Source organism: Bubalus kerabau, chromosome 13 (assembly GCF_029407905.1).
Source record: "Bubalus kerabau isolate K-KA32 ecotype Philippines breed swamp buffalo chromosome 13, PCC_UOA_SB_1v2, whole genome shotgun sequence".
NCBI classification, from domain to species: Eukaryota; Metazoa; Chordata; class Mammalia; order Artiodactyla; family Bovidae; genus Bubalus; species Bubalus kerabau.
This window is the reverse complement of record NC_073636.1, coordinates 65199402-65221347: the sequence shown is the minus strand read 5'-3', so window position 1 is coordinate 65221347 and position 21946 is coordinate 65199402. Positions and strand designations below refer to the sequence as shown.

The window sequence follows — 21946 nt, the reverse complement described above, 5'->3', positions numbered from 1 at the left end:
CTCTTCATTATGGCCCTATCAGGTCTACAGGTCATGTGAGAGAAACCCTTGGATTCCCCGGAGTTGGTTCCTAGAATAGAGATTTCCAGTGCTGTGTACAGGGATGCCATTTATACAGTGGATTGCATTTCAGATTCGTAAAATAAAGTATTCTTCTCATTGAGCAAGATAGAGCTCCTCCTTTCTCCAGTCCAACCTTTCACTTTAGTCCAGAGACCTTTTTGAGGTCAGTTAATGCCAGAGGGGAAAATTGGACCTCACTCATAGCTCTAACAGCCATTTAGTATCCCTTTGTCTTGGAAGTCAAGTTGCCCAAGTATATTTTCCCACCCTAAAAATTTAAGCCCTAGTTTCTTCATCCTTTTGGGGATAATGGTAATGCCAGCACTGTTTCGTGTAAAGGGATTTTATGAAGAGCAGATAAATCAGTGTTTATGAAAAGGAATCACAAACTAAATGATAAACTAACTGTAAAATGCCTGAAGTAGGTTTATTTTGTTACTGTTCTAAGAGGAAGCTCATGTCCTACAGTTTGAGTCAGCTCTTACCAGAATCCTTTTAGTCTGTGGTAGGCAGGAGTGCATTTTATCTTTGGAGAGATGAGCATGGGCAGCCTTGGTCCTGGTCCTGTTTTGAAAGTTCTCCTTTCATTTGCCCTGTTCTAGAAGGATTTCTAGACTTAGATGCACTCTTTGCCTTCTACACATGGAGTCTGATATAGATTCCTGACTGTTTTTCTTTCTCTAGAGGAACCAGATTAGCATCTCCCAGTGGGTTCCAGGATGCAGCCGATTGCTACTTGCATCTCGTACACAGGGACAGCGGGGCAGGACTCTGTCTGGTACTTTCCAGGTAAGATTTGTTGTTCCTTTGCTTGCTATGAAAAAACCTTAGTGTGAATGTGCAAATGTCATGTATTTATAGATTAGCCAACCAAATTGTGTGATGGAAAAACCTCATGAGACCACTTCTGGGCCTCTGTGGTGCCAGCTCAGGACTGATCCTTACTGTATGGTGTCTAGGGCGTGGCTTCTAAATACCCCAGTGGTGGAACTTAGCCTAGGATACCATGGTACAGTCTGATGATTTTTACTGTTGGGAGTGTTTCCAGGTATTCATCTGAGAGTTAACCTTTCTTCAGTTTTCTTCTTGTAGCCACTTTTACCTGGAGTAAGAAAATGTTTCTTTTTTTCCTTTTTATGAACATGAAATTAGAGGAACAGTTATTTGAGGCCTTAGTTTACCACTGATCCCTGATCCATTAAAATGTAGTCTACTTTGGACCCTCGTTGAGGATTTCTTTTCCTGATTTTTGCTAAATATACAAATAATTCAATAATAAAGGTAATAAAAATCGCCCATGACTTCAAACCTGAAAACATCTGCTGGTCCTTTTCCAGTCTTTGAGTATGTGTGTGTGCACTAATTTTTTCCTTAGGTACCTGAACAAATATCTACAGAATTTTATGTTCTGGTGCTTTTTCACATATTAGAGCAGACATTATTCATGTTTTAGACATAGTCCATAATTAATTTTCGGAATGACTACATGTTATTCTATTTATTTAGCCTTTATTTATATTAAAATTATTTCTAATTTTTTTGCCATAGTAGACTTTAATGTGGTTACCATTTTCTTGCTGTATAGTTTTTCTTATTTTAAATTATTTATTAAGGATAAACTAGCAGAGTACACCCTAGGTCAAAGGGTGTGAGGAATTTTCCTTTCCAAAAAGTTGTTTTAATTTATACTGCCACCAGCAATGTTTATATAACTAGTTTTTCATCATTACTTCCCCTAAATTGTTTTCTTTTTTTTTTTTAATTTATTTATCTTCTGTCTCGGGTCTTGGTTGCATCATGCGGGATCTTCGTTGCTGTGCATAGACCCTCCGGTTGTGGCTTGTGGGCTTAGTCGCCCTGAGGCATGTGGGATCTTAGTTTCCCGACCAGGGTTCGAACCCACGTCCCCTGCATTGAAAGGCAGAACCACTGGACCACCAGGGAAGTCCCTACATTGAATGTTTTTTAAAAATTTAAACTAATTGGGTAGACAATATTACCTTGTTTTGCTTAGCATTTCGTTATCAGGGTTAAACATTTTTCTGTGTTTATCAGTTGTATTGTGGTTTGTAAACACTGTATGCTTTTATCATTTCTTCATTTATCTACTGGGAATTTATTTTTATTACCAACTTATGTAAATTCCTTTTGTAGCTATTGATCTTTTTTCATATTTAATGCAATGAAAATTTATTTTTGATGTATAAATTATATACTATGCAATTTATTTATATAAATATGTTAAAATATTTAAAATGCAGAGTAATTCCCTTCAATTAGTATATAAGTCTTGCCCTTCTGAGAATGTCTTGTTTGTCCCTGTATTTCCTGGGCTTCTCACTGAGTCTGGCACAGAGGAGGCAATAAATGAATGAATGAAGAATATATTTGTGCAGAAGAGGGGTCTGTTTTAGATAGTCAGGTAGCTATTTCTTTTCAGAAGTTTTTGGGCTGTGTTCTGCTTTTGTCTTTGTATGCATTGAAAAATTATTTATTTTTGGCTGTGCCGGGTCTTCATTGCTGCCTGGGCTTTTATCTAGTTGCAGAGACCAGGGGCTACTCTCTAGTTGGGGTGCCTGGGCTTCTCTTAGTTGCAGAGTGCAGGTCTAGAGCCGACAACATCATTAGTTATGGCACTGGGCTCAGTAGTTGTGGCGCATGGGCTTAGTTGCCCTGAGGCAAGTGGAATCTTCCTAGACCAGGGACTGAACCTGTGTTCCCTGCATTGGCAGGCAGATTTTTAACCACTGGACCACCAGGGAAGTCCTAGAAAATTTTAATAGAATTTATCCTGTAGCTTTAAGTCATTTGTAAATAATGTGTGCATAGAAGGTGGAAGGGGGAGCTCATTCTATCAGTCTCTGACTTGGGCCTCATTCTTTGAATCAATAAACATTTCTTGGGTACCTAATACATACCAGGTACTGTACTAGGTTCTCAGACAGCATTATAGCAAGGCATCCATGTAAATAACTTGGAGTTGTTTATCTCATACTGACAAAATGTAATTTCAGCCATTGTAAATAAACTGGACATTTTGTCATGTTGACCGTACCTTGCTGGTACATCTTCCCAGTTTTGAATTCTGGTTGGAAAACTCTGCCTCAGAATGACATCCTCAGGCGCATGTCCGAGAGGGAGGCAGATTTGGCTCAGAATGAGGAAGAACCTTGTGTTAACTAAAATTGTGGTGTAATGGAATGTGTTGGCTATATTTGGCAAAGTAAATTTACTCTTACTGGAAATATTCAAGCAATGATTGGAAGACTGTGTTAGGGGCATGACATAAAAGTATCTTTCATTGGGTGAATGGTAGTATCAGAAGATCTCTAAGGTAATGTCCATTGCTATAATCCTGTTATTGTTTTCAAAAGGCTAGGGATGTTGGATTCTCAACTATCTTTTCTAAATAACCTCTTGAAGTTCTATCATACTTTGATGGGTCTACTTAAAAATTTTTTTTTATTTTGAAATAAACTTATAAAAAAGTGATAAAAAGAGTAGTGTTCCCATATATCCTTCATCTAGCTTCCTTTAATGTTAACATCTTATGTGACCATAGTGCAGTTATTGAAACCAGGAAGTCAACACTGATGTAATGCTATTAAATAATCTGTATACCTATTCCAGTTTTTTCCCCCCATTAATTCCTTTTTTGGTTCTTGGTTTGGGTTTCTCTAATATTTTCTTAAAATTAGATTAAGCCTATGCATTTTTGGAAAAAGTGACATTGTTTCCTTCTCAGTGTGTCATATCGGGATACATGATGCCAATATGTCTTATTACTGGTGATGTTAACCTTGGTCACTTGGTTATTAATTAAAGTCACTGTTTTCCCCTTTGTAATTAGTATCTTGTGAGAAGATACTTTGAGATGGTACATATTTCTTATCATACTTTTTTGCTCATTACTTTTAGCGTCCATTGATGGTTCTTTTTTTTAATGGTATGTAATAATTATTTTAAAAATTATGATAAAATACACATAACAAAGTTACCACCATTTTTAAGTATGCAATTCAGTAGTGTAAAATATAGTCACATTGTTAAACAGTATATATCTAGAGATTTTTCATCTTCCAAAACTGAAAATGTATATCCCTGCCTGCCATTGGCAACCACCTTTCCAGTTTTCTGTTTCTATGATTTTGACTACTTTAATGCTACCTATGGGGCTTCCCAGGTGTCGTTAGTGCTAAAGAACCTGCCTGCCAATACAAGAGACACAAGAGATGTGGGTTTGATCCCTGGGTTGGCCCTGGAGTAGGAAATGGCAACCCACTCCAGTATTCTTGCCTGGAAAATTCCATGGACAGAAGAGCCTGGCAGGCTACAGTCCATGGGGTCACAAAAGAGTCAAACATGACTGAGCAACTGAGTACAATGCTACATATGAGTGGAATCATAGAGTATTTGTCTTTTTGTTACTTATTTTGCTTGGCATTATGTCTTCAAAGTTCATTTGTGTTATAGCATGTGATAAGATTTTTTTAAAAGCTGTATAATATTCCATTGTATTTATATATTACAGTTTCTTTATCCATTGTTCTGTCAGTGGGCATTTGGGTTACTTCCACATCTTGGCTATTGTGAAAAATGCTTCAGTGAAGATAAGTGTGCAAATATCTCTTCAAGCTCCTGCTTTAAATTTTTTTTCTTATATTTAGCTAGAAGTGGTATTGCTGTGTCATGTGATAATTCTATTTATGGTTCTTGACTGCAGTAGTCATTACTGTGGTGTTTGCTTGATGGTCATTTTCTAATTCCATCAATACCTACTCCATTTGTTGACTGGAATTCTCCTGTAAGGATGAGCTGTCACTTCCTCTCCGTTTATTTGTTTATTCAATTATTTTGTTTGTATCAGTATGAGCTAATGGATATTTATTCTGTGAGTTATAATCTATTCTCATTTATTTTGTCAATCAAATTGTCCCATGTTTGGCCGTTGAGAGCTTCTTCAAGTTCTTTTCTACATTCCTTCAGTTTTTGAACACTTCTGTATTTCTTGGGCACCACAAATGTTTCAGGTTCATGCTGTATTTAATTTGCTCTAGTCCTAGAGTCAACAGTTTCCCTGGGGAGCCCTGGTTCCTTTTATTGGAGAAGAATATTAGGAATATTTAGAAATTAAGATCTGGGTGCTAAGTGTACATTAGCCAATGTTGAACTCTACTTAGGTTTTTGAAATCAGCTAGGGGAGAGAAGAGAATTCTGAATATATGTTTTACCCCTTAATGAACTTTACTTCTTTGAGCCTTAGAGTCCTTATTTCTAAAATGGGAAAAAATAGTATCAACTTTGCAAGATTGCTGTGAGATAACAAAAGTGAAACAGCAAGCATACAGATGCTGGACATATGGGAGATCTTTAGTAAATTCTAACTATGGTTTTTGTTGCTATTTATGTTCATGCTCCTTGGGTAAATTTTCTCCTCATCTTGTAAATGGAAACTTAAAAAAATTTTTTTTTGTCCTAAAACTACCTTAAGTTGCAACCTCTCCCTGGGTCTTAGTTTCCTCATCTGTGAAAGGAAAAGGTTGGACTTAGAAGATCTCTGAGATTCCTTCCAGCTCAAGTGTTGTTATTCTAAGTTACTCCTTAGTTCTTTAATTGCTTTTTCTCCAAGCTAAACAGCCTCAATTCATTTTAACCTTTCCACTAGGACCTTTTATTCATCTCTTTGATCATTCCTGTGGTTCTTTTCTGGATCTTCTCCAGATTGTCCTTCTATTTAAAAAAAAAAAAAAAAATCCCACCTAGTTTTTATTGAGTGCTGACTCCATGCCCGGAATGGTGTTGAGCAGTGGGACAGAAAATAAAATAAGTGTAAGATATACTGTGCTCTGGTGGAGCTTATAGTTTTGCTAAAAGGACCAGATATTCAAGAATTGCTGAGTCTTTCTCTCCTTTTCCCTTTTCCCCTCCTTCCCTCCATTCATTCCTTCCTTCTTTCCCTCCTCTCTTTCTCTATTTCTTTCAGATCAGGAAGGTCTTTTCATTTTTAGAACCTTTTTGGAAGCAAAAAAGAAGAGTGAAATTTTAGCATTTCACTTAATGAGGGGCTGCTTGCGTAAGAGTTTGCCATTGGATTTGTCTGGAACAGGTTTTCATATTAGTTTTATGCATCAAAGTTTACCCATCTCTTTTACATAGATTATTTTATTTGGTTCTAAAACAAACATATGAGATAGGCAGAGCTGGAGCTTCTAACCCTGTTTTTTTATCTTCCACTACCCCATGCTTCTCAACTTTGTCTTTTCACTCACTTTCTCTATGCTGCTGTCATTTTAAGGCTTATCCATGATCTCTTTTCTGATGACTCCAGATCTTTTTGATCTCTAAATTTCTATTTTTTATTGAAGCATAATAAAAATACAAAAAGGCATAAGTCATAAGTATGTGACTCAATGAATTATCCCCAAGTGAACGTAACCAGCTCCCACATCAAGAAATAGAACCCCAGAAGTTCCTTGATCCCCCTTCTAGTCTCTATCCCTAACCAAAGTTAAGCAGTCTTCTCTTTGAACACCAGAGTAGTTTTGCCTTTCAAACATCGGTATGTACTCTCTTTTGTTTGTCTGCTTTCATTCAACTTTGTTTTAGAAATTCATCTATGTCACTCTGTGTCGTAGTAGTTTATTCATTCTCATTGTTGTATAGTATTTTGTTGTCTGACTGTACCACAATTAATTTTTCCATTTATTTATTGATGGATATTTAGATTGTTTCTAGTTGGGCTTTTATAAATAGGGCTCTTTTGAGCATTCTTGTATACGTTTTTGTGAGCATATATACCCATTTCTATTGGGGTATATACTTAGAAATGGAATTGTTGAATCTTACAGAATGTGTATACATTCAGCTTCATGCTGCTACTGCTAAGTCACTTCAGTCGTGTCCGACTCTGTGCGACCCCATAGATGGCGGCCCACCAGGCTCCCCCGTCCCTGGGATTCTCCAGGCAAGAACACTGGAGTGGGTTGCCATTTCCTTCTCCAATGCATGAAAGGGAAAAGTGAAAGTGAAGTCGCTCAGTCGTGTCCGACTCTTCGCAACCCCATGGTCTGCAGCCTACCAGGCTCCTCCGTCCATGGGATTTTCCAGGCAAGAGTGCTGGAGTGGGGTGCCATTGCCTTCTCCATCAGCTTCATAGATACTGCTAAATAATTTTTCAAAGTGATTGTATCATTTTATACTCCCATCAGCAGAGTATGAGAGTTCTAGTTGCTCTATATTCTTTCTGATGCTTTGTGTGTGTGTGTGTGTGTGTGTGTGTTTGGTGGGTGGTCTTTAAACATTTTAAAATATGAAAGTAAAGTGAGTTTTCTTTCTCTTCTCCACAAGGTTATGAGCTCCATAGGGATTGTTTTATCTTAAAACCTGGCACAAAGGCTGGCATATTATGGGTATTTAATAAAAGTTGGAGGAAACATGTGTGCATGATATGTGTGTAGATAAGAAGAAGAAGGATATATAATAAGGGCTTCCCTGGTGGTTCAGTGGATAAAAATCTGCCTGCCAATGCAGAGGATGCAGGTTCGATCCCTTTCGTCCCTGGTCGGGGAAGATCCCACAATGCCGAGGGGCAGCTAAGCTCGTGTGCCCCAACGACTGAACCCACAGGCTTGGAGCCTGTGCTTCGCAACAAGAGAAGCCACAGCTATGAGAAGCCTGTGTACTGCAACAAAGAGTAGACCCTGTGCAGCAAGGAAGACCCAGTGTAGCTAAAACATAAAATAAATACATTTATGAAGAAGCATATAATAAGAAGTAACTTTACAAGTGGCTAGGTTTGTTCATTCAACAAATATTTAAGTGTTTGCTGTGTATAATGCACTGTACTTGATTCTGGTAATACAGCTAGTTCCTACCCTCATGGATGTTTTTGGTGGTGGTGATAGAAAATAAATATGTGTGTAGTAAAAATATACTTGTACATTGTAATGAGTACTGTGAATGAAATGAACCAGCTACTGCTATGATAGAGAATCATGGGATGACAAAAAAACTGTTTTAAATACAACAGTCAGAGAAGGCCTCTTTGAAAAAGTGACAGTGAGTATTTTGGGGTATTTTCTCTCTCTTTTTTTATTTACAAAAAGTTATTTGATATCTTTTTGGTTTAAACAGAGGAAAAATTAATGTTTTTAAAGGTCAAGGGAATCTTTTTTAGGGGGCAAGGGCAAGAATGGGTAGTACAAAAAAGTAAATGTATGTGTTTATAGGTATGTTTAGGTATGGGGAAACTAGATGTTTTCTGGGGAAGAAAAAGATCATGTCATTTAATATAACATGCCCCAAAGCACAGCTTGTTGAGACTGTTGGTTGTGTTGCTTGAACCTGTTTAAGTGTTTCATGTTCCAGTGGGCCATTACATTGATATATGAGATATAATAGGAGTTGTTCTGTGTTTAGTGTTACACAGCCTTCTTGATACCTATGAATTTAAGTGTAAGTCCTTGGCACTGACCAGAAGAATCCTGACTAATCTTTTAATATTCTTGTTTGGAAAGAAAAGTAAATAGTAACTCGCCACATTTAGAAATTCCATTTTTTCCTGCATTAGTTTTAAAGGAAAAATCATTTTCATTTCAGTGTGTCCCTTCTCTTGGAATAAAACAGAAAGGAATCCTCCTGCTACTCCTTCCCCACCACTTTATATTGTAAAGAAAATATAATAGTACTGAGAGTATGGAAACTAGGTTCCTAAACTCTTGCATATTCTACCAGCATAGAGAAATAATTCATTTCTGTGTATTCCATTTTAGACTTGCACATATGCATTTGTGTGTCTACCTATAATTTTATACATAAATGTGTTTTCATGTTGCTAAAAATAATAATCTCTTGTAAACTGTGGATTTTAGGTGATAATGTTGTATCAGTGTAGGTTCATCCATTGTAACAAATGTACCACTCTGTTGAGGGATGTCGATAGTGGCAGATATTGTAAATGTGTGGGAAGGGGTATGTGGGAGCTGTCTGTACTTTGGTGTGAGCCTAAAACTGCCTTTAGAAATAAAGCCTATTAAAAATCTGATAATTTGATTTTCCATTGAGTGACTGAAACTTAATTTAGTTAACCACCTCATTTCTCATTGGACTTATTCCCCAGTTTTCACTCTTGTGAATAATGGTATAAGGAGGATTGCTTGCATATTATTTTTTCCATAGGAATTTATTTTCAAAATTATATTTATTGGTCTTGATTATAACATTACCAATATTGGTAGGATAATAGTGAGGATTCCATAAGGCACTTATATTCAAGGCACATTCATTGTAAGGCACTTACATAGTGCCTGGCACATAATAGTTGTAGATAATGGCTTCCCTGATAGCTCAGTTGGTAAAGGATCCGCCTGCAATGCAGGAGACCCTGGTTCGATTCCTGGGTTGGGAATTCCTGCTAGAGAAGGGATAGGCTACCCACTCGTGTATTCTTGGGCTTCCCTTCTGGCTCAGCTGGTAAAGAATCCACCTCCAATGCAGGAGACCTGGGTTTAATCTCTGGGTTTGGGAAGATCCCCTGGAGAAGGGAAAGGCCTCTCCAGTATTCTGGCCTGGAAAATTCCATGGCCTGTATAGGCTGTGGGGTCGCCAAGAGTCAGACAGGACTGAGTGACTTTCACTTTCAGTGGCTGTTATATTGCCAAAGTGCTTTCAAATACAGTGCAAACGTAGAAGGAAGACAATTCTGATCTGGATAACAGTGATGTTGACAATGATGATGAAAACTTCTACTACTTATTGTGTACATATTTTGTGAAAGGTATTTTATATTCTTTAATTTATTCAGGTATTCACCAGATGTTTGTTGAGTATGTACCAGATACCATTAGGAACTGGGTTAAGGAAGGTTGGAAAGACTCTGTATTTTTTACTTTGAAGTACCTCTGCTCACAATAACCTTCTAAGTGTGTGCTCAGTGTTGCTTACATCTGTTTTTTTTTTTCCCTTATATCTCCCGGGACTCCAGATGAGCCAGGCCCTAGCATGTGGTGGATCAGTACAAATTCCTGGAGTAGACATTGAGCTGAGGAGGAAGTATCATACCACAAGTAAGGTGAGACTTAATGAGTTCTTTCTATGTCTGTAGCATGCTTTCACACAAGTATTCTTATTTGAAATTCAGCAAAATTGTTACCTGGATGAGGCAAGAAATTTTATTGAATGCAGACGATGAAGTTTAGGGAAGTAAAGTAACTTGCCCAGGGTCACAAGGATGGGAGGAGACGGACCAACTGAATATTGGAACCTAAGGCTTCTGATCCCATGTCTTGTATTTCTTCCATTATACTCTCTAGCTTAAAAAGCACTTTAGCTGAAAAGTCATAGGTTTTTTTTGTTTTTTGTTTTTTTTAAATAATATTTAACTTCTGGACAATTTCATATTAGTTAGATAGCCTGGCTTCATTTAGAGAGGCTTAGCATTAGAAAGGTTTTCCATGGAGTTTTTTTGTGAACTACAAAATGTATCTATCAGATCAGATCAGTCGCTCAGTCGTGTCCGACTCTTTGCAACCCCATGAATCGCAGCACGCCAGGCCTCCCTGTCCATCACCAACTCCCGGAGTTCACTGAGACTCCCGTCCATCAAGTCAGTGATGCCATCCAGCCATCTCATCCTCTGTCGTCCCCTTCTCCTCCTGCCCCCAATCCCTCCCAGCATCAGAGTCTTTTCCAATGAGTCAACTCTTCGCATGAGGTGGCCAAAGTACTGGAGTTTCAGCTTTAGCATCATTCCTTCCAAAGAAATCCCAGGGCTGATCTTCAGAATGGACTGGTTGGATCTCCTTGCAGTCCAAGAGACTCTCAAGAGTCTTCTCCAACACCACAGTTCAAAAGCATCAATTCTTCAGCACTCAGCTTTCTTCACAGTCCAACTCTCACATCTATACATGACCATTGGAAAAACCATGGCCTTGACTAGACAAATGTATCTATAGTCATTAATAAAATTTGTTATACTAAAAATACAGGAGTTTAAAAACATGTTTTCAGTGCTTGCTTTGGTTGATTATGTCTATGATTTTGTCTGCTTTCAGATGATATTTTTCTTTCCTTTTCCTATAATGTCAATAAACATAGAACATTCCTCTTCTCAGAATTGTTCTTTGGGAGGTGGGGGGTGGGGTCAAGAATTCTTTTTTAAAATACTCTTTTCTATAGAACTTAAATGGGGTGGGTATGTTTGCTCTGGAATTTGGAGGACATCGATTAGGATTCCAGATATGTTTGTACTGAGTGAAGAAGTACCCAGAAAAATGAGAATTAAAAATTCTGGGTGAAAAAAATCTAACCAATAAAAATTCCCCTTAGACCTAACGAGAAATAAAAGCATTCTTTTAAGAAATTTTTTTTGCAACTGATTTTTGATTCCTTCTTTTTTATTAAATAGCTTTCTTCTACCAAGGATTCACCACAGCCTGTTGAGGAGAAGGTTGGTGCTTTCACAAAGATAATAGAAGCCATGGGATTCACAGGACCTCTGAAATACAGTAAATGGGTAAAGTCTAAGTTTTTCTCATTTTTCTTTTTGAGCTTTATGTTTCTTCTCCTTGCAGAAGATTTTTTTTTTTTTTTAAAGCTTCTGCTTTGCTTTTTGTGAAATGCATGTATTATTTTGAGAGCTTTAAAACATGTTGTATCCCCTTGTCTCCCATTCTAAGTCAGGTCTATACAGCATGTGGAGCTGAAAGACTGCCTCTACTCCCTTAACTTGATTCCTTAGAAGTATCTCAGTAGCAGGCAATCGAATAAGACTGGTCTTTCCAGATCTTTGCCACGTGAATGCCATATAGATAAGTTCTAAGGAGTTAGATGGGCCAAATGTTCTGATGGGCAGTGTTCTTAAGGAAACATTACTTTCTATGATTCATAAGTGATTTTCTGTATGTCATGGTAGTGATTTTCTTTAAAATTTTGTTAATGAGCATTTTAAAAATTAATTCTGTGATTTATTATAATTCATATTATGGAGGGCTGTCTGCTGTGTCATTCCTCATGAGATCTTGGCCTCGCACATTATCTGTTATGTAGTACTTGCTGTAAATGAGTGAATGTCCTCTTTGCATCAGGTGCTACTGCCTCTGGACTTTTATAGAAATGCCTCTAACCAATTAAAGTAATAAAATACAAGTCACTGGATTTTTCTCAGCCCAGTTATCTTCTAGTACTACCGTTTCTTTCTACAGTTATGGCAAAAGTACCTTTTAATACTTTTCAAGGTTGCTAGAATGTTGGATAAGCCTGATCAATCATAAGTTATAGTCATAAGTCATAATCAAAGCAAACCAATACAAAGCAGTAGAGAAGACTTTTCTACAAAACACCATAGCTTTGCCCAGAATGACTAAATTATTTCACTTACACCATTTTAACAAGTTGTAGTCAAATTATTATAGAACTTCATTTTTATTGTGGACTCTACTTTTAGTTTTCTCTTAAAATGTCTGGCTGTCTTCCTAACAGTTCTAACTGCAACACATACAGACTTTTTTCTATACCCTCCCTTTTACATAAATTAAACAGTGATTCTACCAGTATTTTGTCTATAACGGGCTTTGAAAAGTATAGAAGATAAGACACATATACTCTGTTATAATAATGTTCTTGAGACCCTAAGGTTATGAAGTGCCTTCTTAATCATTAATGAAATACTATTTATGCTCCTTAAAGTTATCTCTTTTTACATCATAATTCCTTGACAAATGATAGTCATTGGTATATTTGGTAATATTAAGCAGGATCTTTTCTTCTATTAAAAAAAAGATTTGCAAAAAAAAGATTTGCAATCCTAGCATTTGGATTTAAAAGCTTAAGTGTTTTGTTTGAAAGTAAGAAATTAAAAGGGAAATAAGAGCAGAAAGAAAAAAAGAGAAGAGAAAAAAATTGACTGTTTTATTAATTTCTTGATGGTTGAGTTCCACTTGGTTGCTTCCATATGCTTTGTCTCGTCTGTATTTTTATGATTCCAGAGGGAAAGTTGGCTACCATTTGGAGGATTACTAAATCATCAGGAAAATTTCTTCACTGTTTTAGTTTAAGTTAGTCTCTAATTTTTCTTGGTTCCCTTGTGACCTCAGCTAAGTCTCTAATTGCATTTAAAAAATATTTTGTGATGTGGCAGCATCTGTTGCCATATAACCTTCATTTTTGTGACATCAAAACATCAAAGTATGACATTCTAGTATAATTTGGGTGGGAAAATGTAGGTACAGCTTTCCATTTTGAAAGAGCCTTTTTCAGCAAATGTTGACTCAGAAGTCTATGGCAGACACTTGTATTGGGGTTGCACTGGCAAGAATCTTTGAATTTTGTCTTTTCACATGTCTTTCATTAGGGAATAAAATGTCTGCTTGTCTCTCCACATCAGCATTGTCAGCCATCTTTCCTCCATCTTTTTATGTAATGTTTTCAAGTGTGGTTCCATTTTTCTTCTAGATGCGTATTCAGGAATTTAAATGTGGCTTTTCCTTACCTACTTGACTATCGCGAAATAACCATTTTTTTTTCATTATCTTTATGGAACAGTATCAGGTTAAGATAAGGATAACATTTAACAGATTTAGCCACATGTCATTGAATAGGCAGTTTCCAGATTAGCATTAAGCCAAAAGTTATTCCTGTTCTGAAGGACACTGACAAACTGGAATGCATTCAGAAATGGGCAGTGAGCCTTGTGAAGCCTTCAGAGACTTGAATGAAGAGTGATTGAAGGAAATAGGGATGCTTTCCCTGGAAAGAGGAGACTAATGGTTCTTCTCAGATATTTGAGGAAGAAATGTAAAAAAAAAAAATGGAGAGGGACTTCCCTTGTGGTCCAGTGGTTGGGACTCTCTGCTCCCAGTGCAGGGCGCCCGGGTTCAGTCCCGGGTCAGGGAACTGAATCCCACATGGCATAACTAGGAATTCAAGTGTCACAACTGAAGATCCCGTTTGCCACAGCTAGGATCCGGTGCAGCCAGATACATAAATGCTGCTGCTGCTAAGTCACTTCAGTCGTGTCCGACTCTGTGCAACCCCATAGACGGCAGCCCACCAGGCTCCCCTGTCCCTGGGATTCTCCAGTCAAGAACACTGGAGTGGGTTTCCATTTCCTTCTCCAATGCAAGAAAGTGAAAAGTGAAAGTGAAGTCGCTCAGTCGTGTCTGACTCTTCGCGACCCCATGGACTGCAGCCTACCAGGCTCCTCTGTCCATGGGATTTTCCAGGCAAGAGTACTGGCGTGGGGTGCCATTGCCTTCTCCTAAATACATAAATAAATATACTAAAAAAAAAGGAGAGACTTACTCTGAGGTATTCCAGTGTGCAGATCATGTTTAATGAATGTTACACGAAGCAGATTTATGTTCAGTATAACAAAAATCTAAGAATTGTCCTGCAGTGGACTAGGTAGCCTCACAAGGTCATTGGGCTTGTTTGAACAGGGGCCCAGATAGTTGACCATGAATCAAGAATGCTGGAGAAGGAATTCCAGTACAGAAGAGAAAGTTCAAATGACTTCAAAGCCCCTTCCAACTCACACAGCTGTGAGTGCAAGCCTTTTACTAGATTCGTTTTTCATCTTGTAGGATGGTACAAACGGCATCAGTTATTGGGAAAGCTGATTTTCATTTCCCAAAACTGTCTTAGGTGCTTGTGTTTTAGTCAATTAGACTGATGGAGTCTTCCAAAGTTAGAATGAAATAAACATGAAGTCATCTGAGGATCAGAACAATTTGTATTGACTGGATGGAAATTTAGTCCACCTACTTCCTTAACTTATATTAACACATGAGTCTTGAAGAGGTTCTTTCCCCGAGTTGTTATTTCCAGTCCCTGTGTGATGGTCTTAAGGGACTTGCTTTAGAGATTTGTCCAGGAAAATGGCTCACCCAAGTATAAAGGCTTGGCTTTGCTGCAGGAAAAGTGAGGAACTATAAAATGCTCCTCATTGCCACAGTATGAGCACTGTATAAATACACTGGCCAATCTGGTGAGGTCTTCATTATTTATAATGAATGCTTGTTTCATGAATGTGTGGTGGGGAAAAACCTCTTTCTCAAGGAATGATGTGGGGCCTTGCAGGCAAGTGTGCGTTTCCTTAGGCAAAGTCATTAATTATGAACCAGAAGACTGTATATAAGAATTGAAAGGAAACTGCAGATTTAAAAAAAATTTTGACATAGGCCATTAGGAATTTTACTTGAAATTATAACTGTGTTGGGACTTCCCTGGGCATCCATCCACTGGTTAAGACTCTTTGCTCCCAATGCAAGGGGCACATGCCACAAGGTGAGGCCTAAAATAAAAAAGAAAAATTTTTAATATGTCATGATAGTTAAACTAGGCCTTAAGTTCCATGAAAGGAGTTTTTAACTGCTTTGATTATTGCTGTATTTCCAAGTGTCCAAATTAGTGTTAGGCACTGAATTAGGTGCTCAATAAATTATTTGTTGACTGAAATGAAGAGCTTACAGATGTCCTAAACACTCTGTTTCAAGGATAATAATAGGCCTGTCAAGGCCAAGTCATTTGGATAATGGTATCATTAGGATATCATTAGTTTGGCAATGGTACAGACCAGTGCTTCTCTAAATGTGTTGTATATAAAATACTCCCCCAAACTGTAGGTGTTAAAAAGTGAAACATGCTGCTTTTTTAGGTTGCTGATACGGTGAATTACACTGATTTGTGAATGTCGAATTAACTTGAAATTCCTGGGATAAATTCCAGTTGATCATGATATGCTCTCCTTTAAAATACTGATGAATTTGATTTGTTAGTATTTTGTTAAGGAGTTTTGGATCTGTGTTCATGAAGACTATGGTTTTACTGTTTTGTTTTCTTCTGATGTCTTTGGGTTTTTTTTTTATTGTTTGTTTGTTTTTTGATGTCTTTGGTTTTAATACCAGGGTAATGTTGGATCATAGAATGAGCTGGGATGTGTTCCTTGCTTTTTTTCTGCAAGAGTTTATGTAGATTTGACATCATTTCTTTAGATATTTGATAGAATTCTCTAGTGATGCCCTCAAGCCTAGAGCTTTCTGGGAAGATTTTTAACAACAAATCCAGTTTTTAAAATAGAGGTAGGAAGACTTCCCTGGTGGTCCAGTGGTTAAGACTCCATGCTTCCACTGCAAGGAGCTCGGGGTTCCCTGTTGGGGAAATAAGATCTCACATGCTACATGTAGTGGCCAAAAAACAGAGATAGGACTATTCATGTTATTTATTTATTCTCGTGAGCTTTGGTAGCTTGTATCTTTCAGTGAGTTTGTCCACTTCATCTAAAATAATGACGTTTATTTACTTAAAGTTGTTCATAATATTATCCTATTACTATCTTTAGGATATATAGTGATGTTCCCTCTATTCTCTGATTTCCGATACTGGTAACTCATGTCTTCTCTGTTTTTTCTTTCTTTTATTTTTAGAAAAATATGTATTTATCTATTTATTGGGTCTTAGTTGCAGCACAAGGGATCTCTGATCTTAACTGCAGCATGCAAGATCTTCTAGTCGCAGCTGGCAAACTCTTAGTTGTGGATATGGGATCTAGTGCCCTGTTAGGGATTGAACCCAGGCCCCCTGCATTGGGAGCTCAGAGTCTTAACTACTAGACCATCAGGGAAGTCCCTGTTTTTTCTTTTTATTCCTTGTCAATTTTATTGATGTTTTCAAAGAACCAGCTTGGGCCTGTGATTTTCTGTATTATTTTTGTTTTCAGTTTCATTAATTTCTGCTCTTACCTTTATGTATCATTCTGCTTGCTTTTAAGTTTAAGTTGCTCTTCCCTTGGAGTTTTGTTTAAATGTGGGCTTCTAACACTGATTTATTGCCTATAAAAATGTACCTAATCTCCATTGGTTATATGTTGTTTTGTTTTCCCCCATATGAACTTTAGGCTAAAAACATTGAAAATATAACATTTCAAATTAGCAAATAAAAAATCTTAATTGCAATCAAAGACATAATACTTTATTTTATAACAGGTATTTCTGCCCATGAGAAACTGAGATATGAATATTATGTAGTAGTGGATATAGTATATCCTTGGTGACGTTGAACCTTAATAACAAAACTGCTCTGCTAAAATTCTAGGTTGGTTTTTCCTCAGTTGCTACATCATTTGCATATATATATATTTTTAGTCTGTGCATATTTGAGTAATTTTCTCTGTCATTTTAAAGAGAAGCTTCTACAAGTCTTTTGTTGATACACTAATTGTATCCTTAAGGAAATATTTTGAAAGTCCTTAGAAATTCTTGTTCCTTTAGCACTGAGTTGGTCTTCAGACCTACAGTTCATAAAAATTTACTTTTCATTTTTAGATTTTTTTTTTTTTAATATACAAATCTTCAGTATACAGCTCGTGAATAAATTAAAATCACTCAGATTAAGATTCTATGAGAATTCTTAGTGTTTTGGGGAATAGTAAACAGTTGATCCTTTTACTATATTTTATATTCATTAGAAACTCATTTAAAAAGAGTTGCTGTGTTTATTGTTGTTGTTCAGTTGCTAAGTTTTGTCCAACTCTTTGTGACCCCATGGACTGTAGCACATAGGACTCCTCTGTCCTCCACTGTCTTCTGGAGTTTGCTCAAATTTATGTCCGTTGAGTCAGTAATACTATCTGACTGTCTCATTCTCTGTCGCCCCCTTTTCCTTTTGCCTTCAGTCTTTCTCAGCATCAGGGTCTTTTCCAATGAGTCAGCTCTTTGCATCACGTGGCAAGGGTATTGGAGCTTCAGCTTTAGCTTCAGCAGCAGTCCTTCCAGTGAATATTCAGTGTTGATTTTCTTTAGGATTGACTGGTTTGATCTTCTTGCTGTCCAAGGGACTCTCAAGAGTCTTCTCTAGCACCACAGTTCTTCAGCACTCAGCCTTCTTTATGGTTCAACTCTCACACCCATACTTGACTGCTCTCCATATCTTTGACTCTACGGTCCTTTGTCGGCAAAGTGATGTCTCTGCTTTTTAATATGCTGTCTAGGTTTGTCGTAACTTTCCTTCCAAGGAGCAAGTGTCTTTTAATTTCGCGACTGCAGTCACCATCCACAGTGCTTTTGGAGCCCAAGAAAATAAAATCTGTCGTTGCTTCCACTTTTTCCCCTTCTATTTGTCATGAAGTGATGGAACCAGATGCCATGATCTTAGTTTTTTGAAAGTTGAGTTTCAAGCCGGCTTTTTCACTCTCCTCTTTCACCCTCATCAAGAGGCTGTTTAGTTCCTCTTCACTTTCTACCATTACGGTGGTATCATCTGCATATATGAGGTTGTTGATATTTCTTCCGGCAGTCTTGATTCCAGCTGGTGATTGATCCAGCCCAGCATTTCACATGTACTCTTCATAGAAGTTAAATAAGCAGGGTGACAGTATACAGCCTTGATGTACTCCTTTCCCACTGTTGTTCCATGTCTGGTTATAACTATTGCTTCTTGACCTGCATACAGATTTCTCAGGAGACAGGTAAGATAGTCTGGTACTCCCATCTCTTTAAGAATTTCTCACAATTTGTGTGATCCACACAGTCAGAGGCTTTAGTGCAGTCATTGAAGCAGAAGTAAATGTTTTTCTGGAATTCCCTTGCTTTCTCCATGATCCAACAAATTTATAAACATAGTATTCTGTTAGGATCAGCAAACTATAAAACTGGGGAAAATACAGGAAAAAATGACCCCCCTCTCTTCAGGGGGAAAAAAAAGACTTATGGAATAGATAATAGTGCTTCTGAGGGAAGATCAAATGACTGAGGGTTTTGCTTGATTTTGGTCAGGAGAATGGGTAATTTTCTTTTTAATATAAAGGGTTTCAGATTATAAAGAGTTAATATGGATGGTTCTGAACTATGGTTTAGAGGTTCAAATGTGGTAAAATGGATTTGAATTAAAGGACATATTTCCTCTAAATATTAGAAAAATCTTTTTGACATTTTAATGCTAAAATCATAAAATCTAGAATTTTTTGAAGTCCAAATGTCTTGATTTAATAAAATAAAGCTATCTGTATTGTTTAGCTATTAAATTTGCCTAGAGACAGGTTTGGACCCATCCTTCTAGTTGAAAAAGTATAAAATTCTGTGACCCACATCTGATGGTACCAGAGCATTCACTTGGTCATGTCTTGAGTTTGTTTTATTCTCTTTGTCTAGAAGATTAAGATTGCAGCCCTGCGCATGTATACCAGCTGTGTGGAGAAAACTGACTTCGAGGAATTCTTTCTAAGTAAGTTACTGTTTTTGAAAGTTCTGAAAAGGAAAATGAATCTACTGTTCATTTTTGTGTTTGTGTCTTGGTCAGATAGTGTTCTTTTTTAAGGTACTAGTGAAACAGTTTTTCTTGCACAGGATATATAATAAAAGCTTCCTATTTTTCTCCTAATAGAATAAACAGAGGCCAAAAGAACCTTATAAATAAGATGTTTTATTTGGGAAAAATAAAGCATTTGGGGGAAAAAAAAAAGTAAAAATTTGTCCAGTACTTCAACATTATCATCCCCTTTGTCCACATATGCATGTTTTACATAAGAGTATTCAGAGTAAACATACCGTTTTACATTCTGGATGTTTTACATAGCAATTTTGACATGAACTTTTAGCCAGTGATTCCTCTTTTATTTCTAGTTTATAATTGTTTTAGTTAATCCTGGAATATGCGTCATGATTTTTCTTCTTTCTGTAAAAGGACTGTTGGGTCAAAAGGTACGTATAATTTTATTATTTTTATCCCATTGATAAATTGCTTCCTGTAAGTTTTTCTGGTTTAGATAATCATCACTAGCAGTTGATTGTATCAATACAAAAATCATTTTGATGCTGTAAACTATTGTTGTTCTAAACAAGTCATTTAAAGCAGATACTTATAAAGTCATTGGGAAAGTTTAAACTGTTTCCAGTTCTACAGATTTTGGAAGGAAATGTGTGCTGTGAACCTCTTGTGGTAATAACCATTATCCTCAAAGCAACAAACACTTAACTATATGTTCTTCATATTTTTTATGGACAGCAAATAATTAATATTTAATTATGTTAACAACAATGAAGAAAGAGATGCAGCTTTATTTACTATTTTTTAAAATTAGGTGCAAGTTGTTTTGTTGATTTTACTTTCAGCAGATTGATATTATATTAGAAACTTAAAATACTATGCTGAGTTGTAATCCTAATTTAGTATCTGCCTTCCATTTCCTATTTACTCATAGTGAAGAAAGAAAACCTTCCTGCTGCTTTTTCACCTCTAGCAATTTTTTATTTTAGGAGAAATTAGTCTGAAAGAAAATATTCATTCTCTACATGATGAAGAAACTATTAATTTTAGAAGCTGGATATTTCTTAAGTAGTTTAGGTCTATGTGCTAAAGTATTTTTCTTTAGATCTTTTTAAAACTTCCTCCTAGACATCTATTTAATATTAAATATCTCATAAACTTAAAATTATTTTGAAAGGATGTTTACTAGCTGTCTTTGTTTAACTAATCCTTATTAAATATTCTTGAGTTAATATTATAATATTAAATAATGAGACTATTATTACATACTTAATGTATCATGTTTCAATTTATAATCTGTTGTAGACTACTTATAAAAATAAAAGTTAATTAAAATGAGTATCCATTACATTTTAATAATTCACACTTACATGCTTTTACATTTGTTTCCTTTTGGAGTTATAAAACCTTGGAAGACTGGAGGGCTTATATTCTTATTTTAATTTTTGTTTTATTTTCAGAAACAATTGAAACTTAAAGAGGCTAAGTGATTTACCCAAAGTTGCTTACTACTCAAGCCTTGATCCTATGTCATCTGGCTTAAAATCCAGGAATTTTTCTGCTATAACCTATTGCCTGTGAATGAATATAATTGCAAAATAGAATTATAGTTCATTTTAACATTTTGTTTTATAATTCTTAGTATTTTATAATTTTTAATTGAGAACTACCTCTATGATATGTTCTATTAATTTTGTGAACTGCTGTTTATATATTATTAAAATGTGTACACCTCAGTGAGCTTTGTTCTAACCTTACCCTTTGAAGTAGTTATCTGGGGAGGGAGTACACTTTTCAGTGATAGAACTGTTATTTCAGGTTTTCTGAGACTCACTTTGAGAATTACCTTTTAGACTTATGTTCATTTGTATTATGCTCCATTGTGGTCCATCTTTGTGGTTAGATTAAATTTCAGAATCAAACCAAAGTGGTTCCAGATTGTGGCCAGTGAATACAAAGGGAGAAAATCTGAAAAGTACCACTTAGAGGCAGACAAAGAATATCTATAAAGTAATGAGACTGACTTTCTTGCATTTTGGATTCTAAAGAGTAGGCCAGACAAGTTTGGGGTAAAAGAAGAGAATGTGTGTGTGTGTGTATTGCTTCCCAAGATTACATCTGTAAAGTGGCTATTGCTCCCTTGGATTTTTGGTATTTTAGGGCTTTACTTTTAGAGTCCTGAGAATTCAGTAGCTTTTTAAAAGGATAGAGAGCCTTAAGTAGTGGTAGGTGTCATTCTCACTCTTCCAACAAAAGTGAGGCCAGTTGTATGTCATGAAGGTTGAGTTCTTTACTCAGTAAACGTATGCCTGTCAGCCTTTCAGACAAGTCCTCATAAAATGCCAAAGCTACAAATACTGTGTCATGTCAGAGCCAAAGTGTTCAGAGGTCTTGATCTAGAGACCTAGATGCTGAGGATTCTGACTGCGGAGATACCTTAATAGTCCACTGTTGTTTCCAAGATGTTCTGATGATGTCATTGTGGCATAAATGAGTGTACCCTCTGTGAGCATGCAGTGTTTGCTAACTGGTGTTTTGGAGATCAGTTCCATTATAAAGAGCTCTTTTGGGGCAGAGGTGGTCAGCCAGTCAGTAAAGCTTGTGCTTAAAACCACACTGTTGTCTG

At 36.6% G+C, this 21946-nt stretch overlaps 1 protein-coding gene across 1 annotated transcript in view; it reads left to right on the top strand.

The window, feature by feature from the left end:
* Nucleotides 1-21946, top strand: part of LOC129625884 (ubiquinol-cytochrome-c reductase complex assembly factor 1) — a 95970-nt gene that overhangs the window by 13157 nt on the left and 60867 nt on the right. The window contains exons 2-5 of the mRNA XM_055544861.1: nucleotides 748-852; nucleotides 10046-10132; nucleotides 11468-11575; nucleotides 19206-19278. Of these exons, the coding sequence (XP_055400836.1) occupies nucleotides 748-852; nucleotides 10046-10132; nucleotides 11468-11575; nucleotides 19206-19278 (373 nt within the window). The remainder of the gene's footprint in view (nucleotides 1-747; nucleotides 853-10045; nucleotides 10133-11467; nucleotides 11576-19205; nucleotides 19279-21946) is intronic.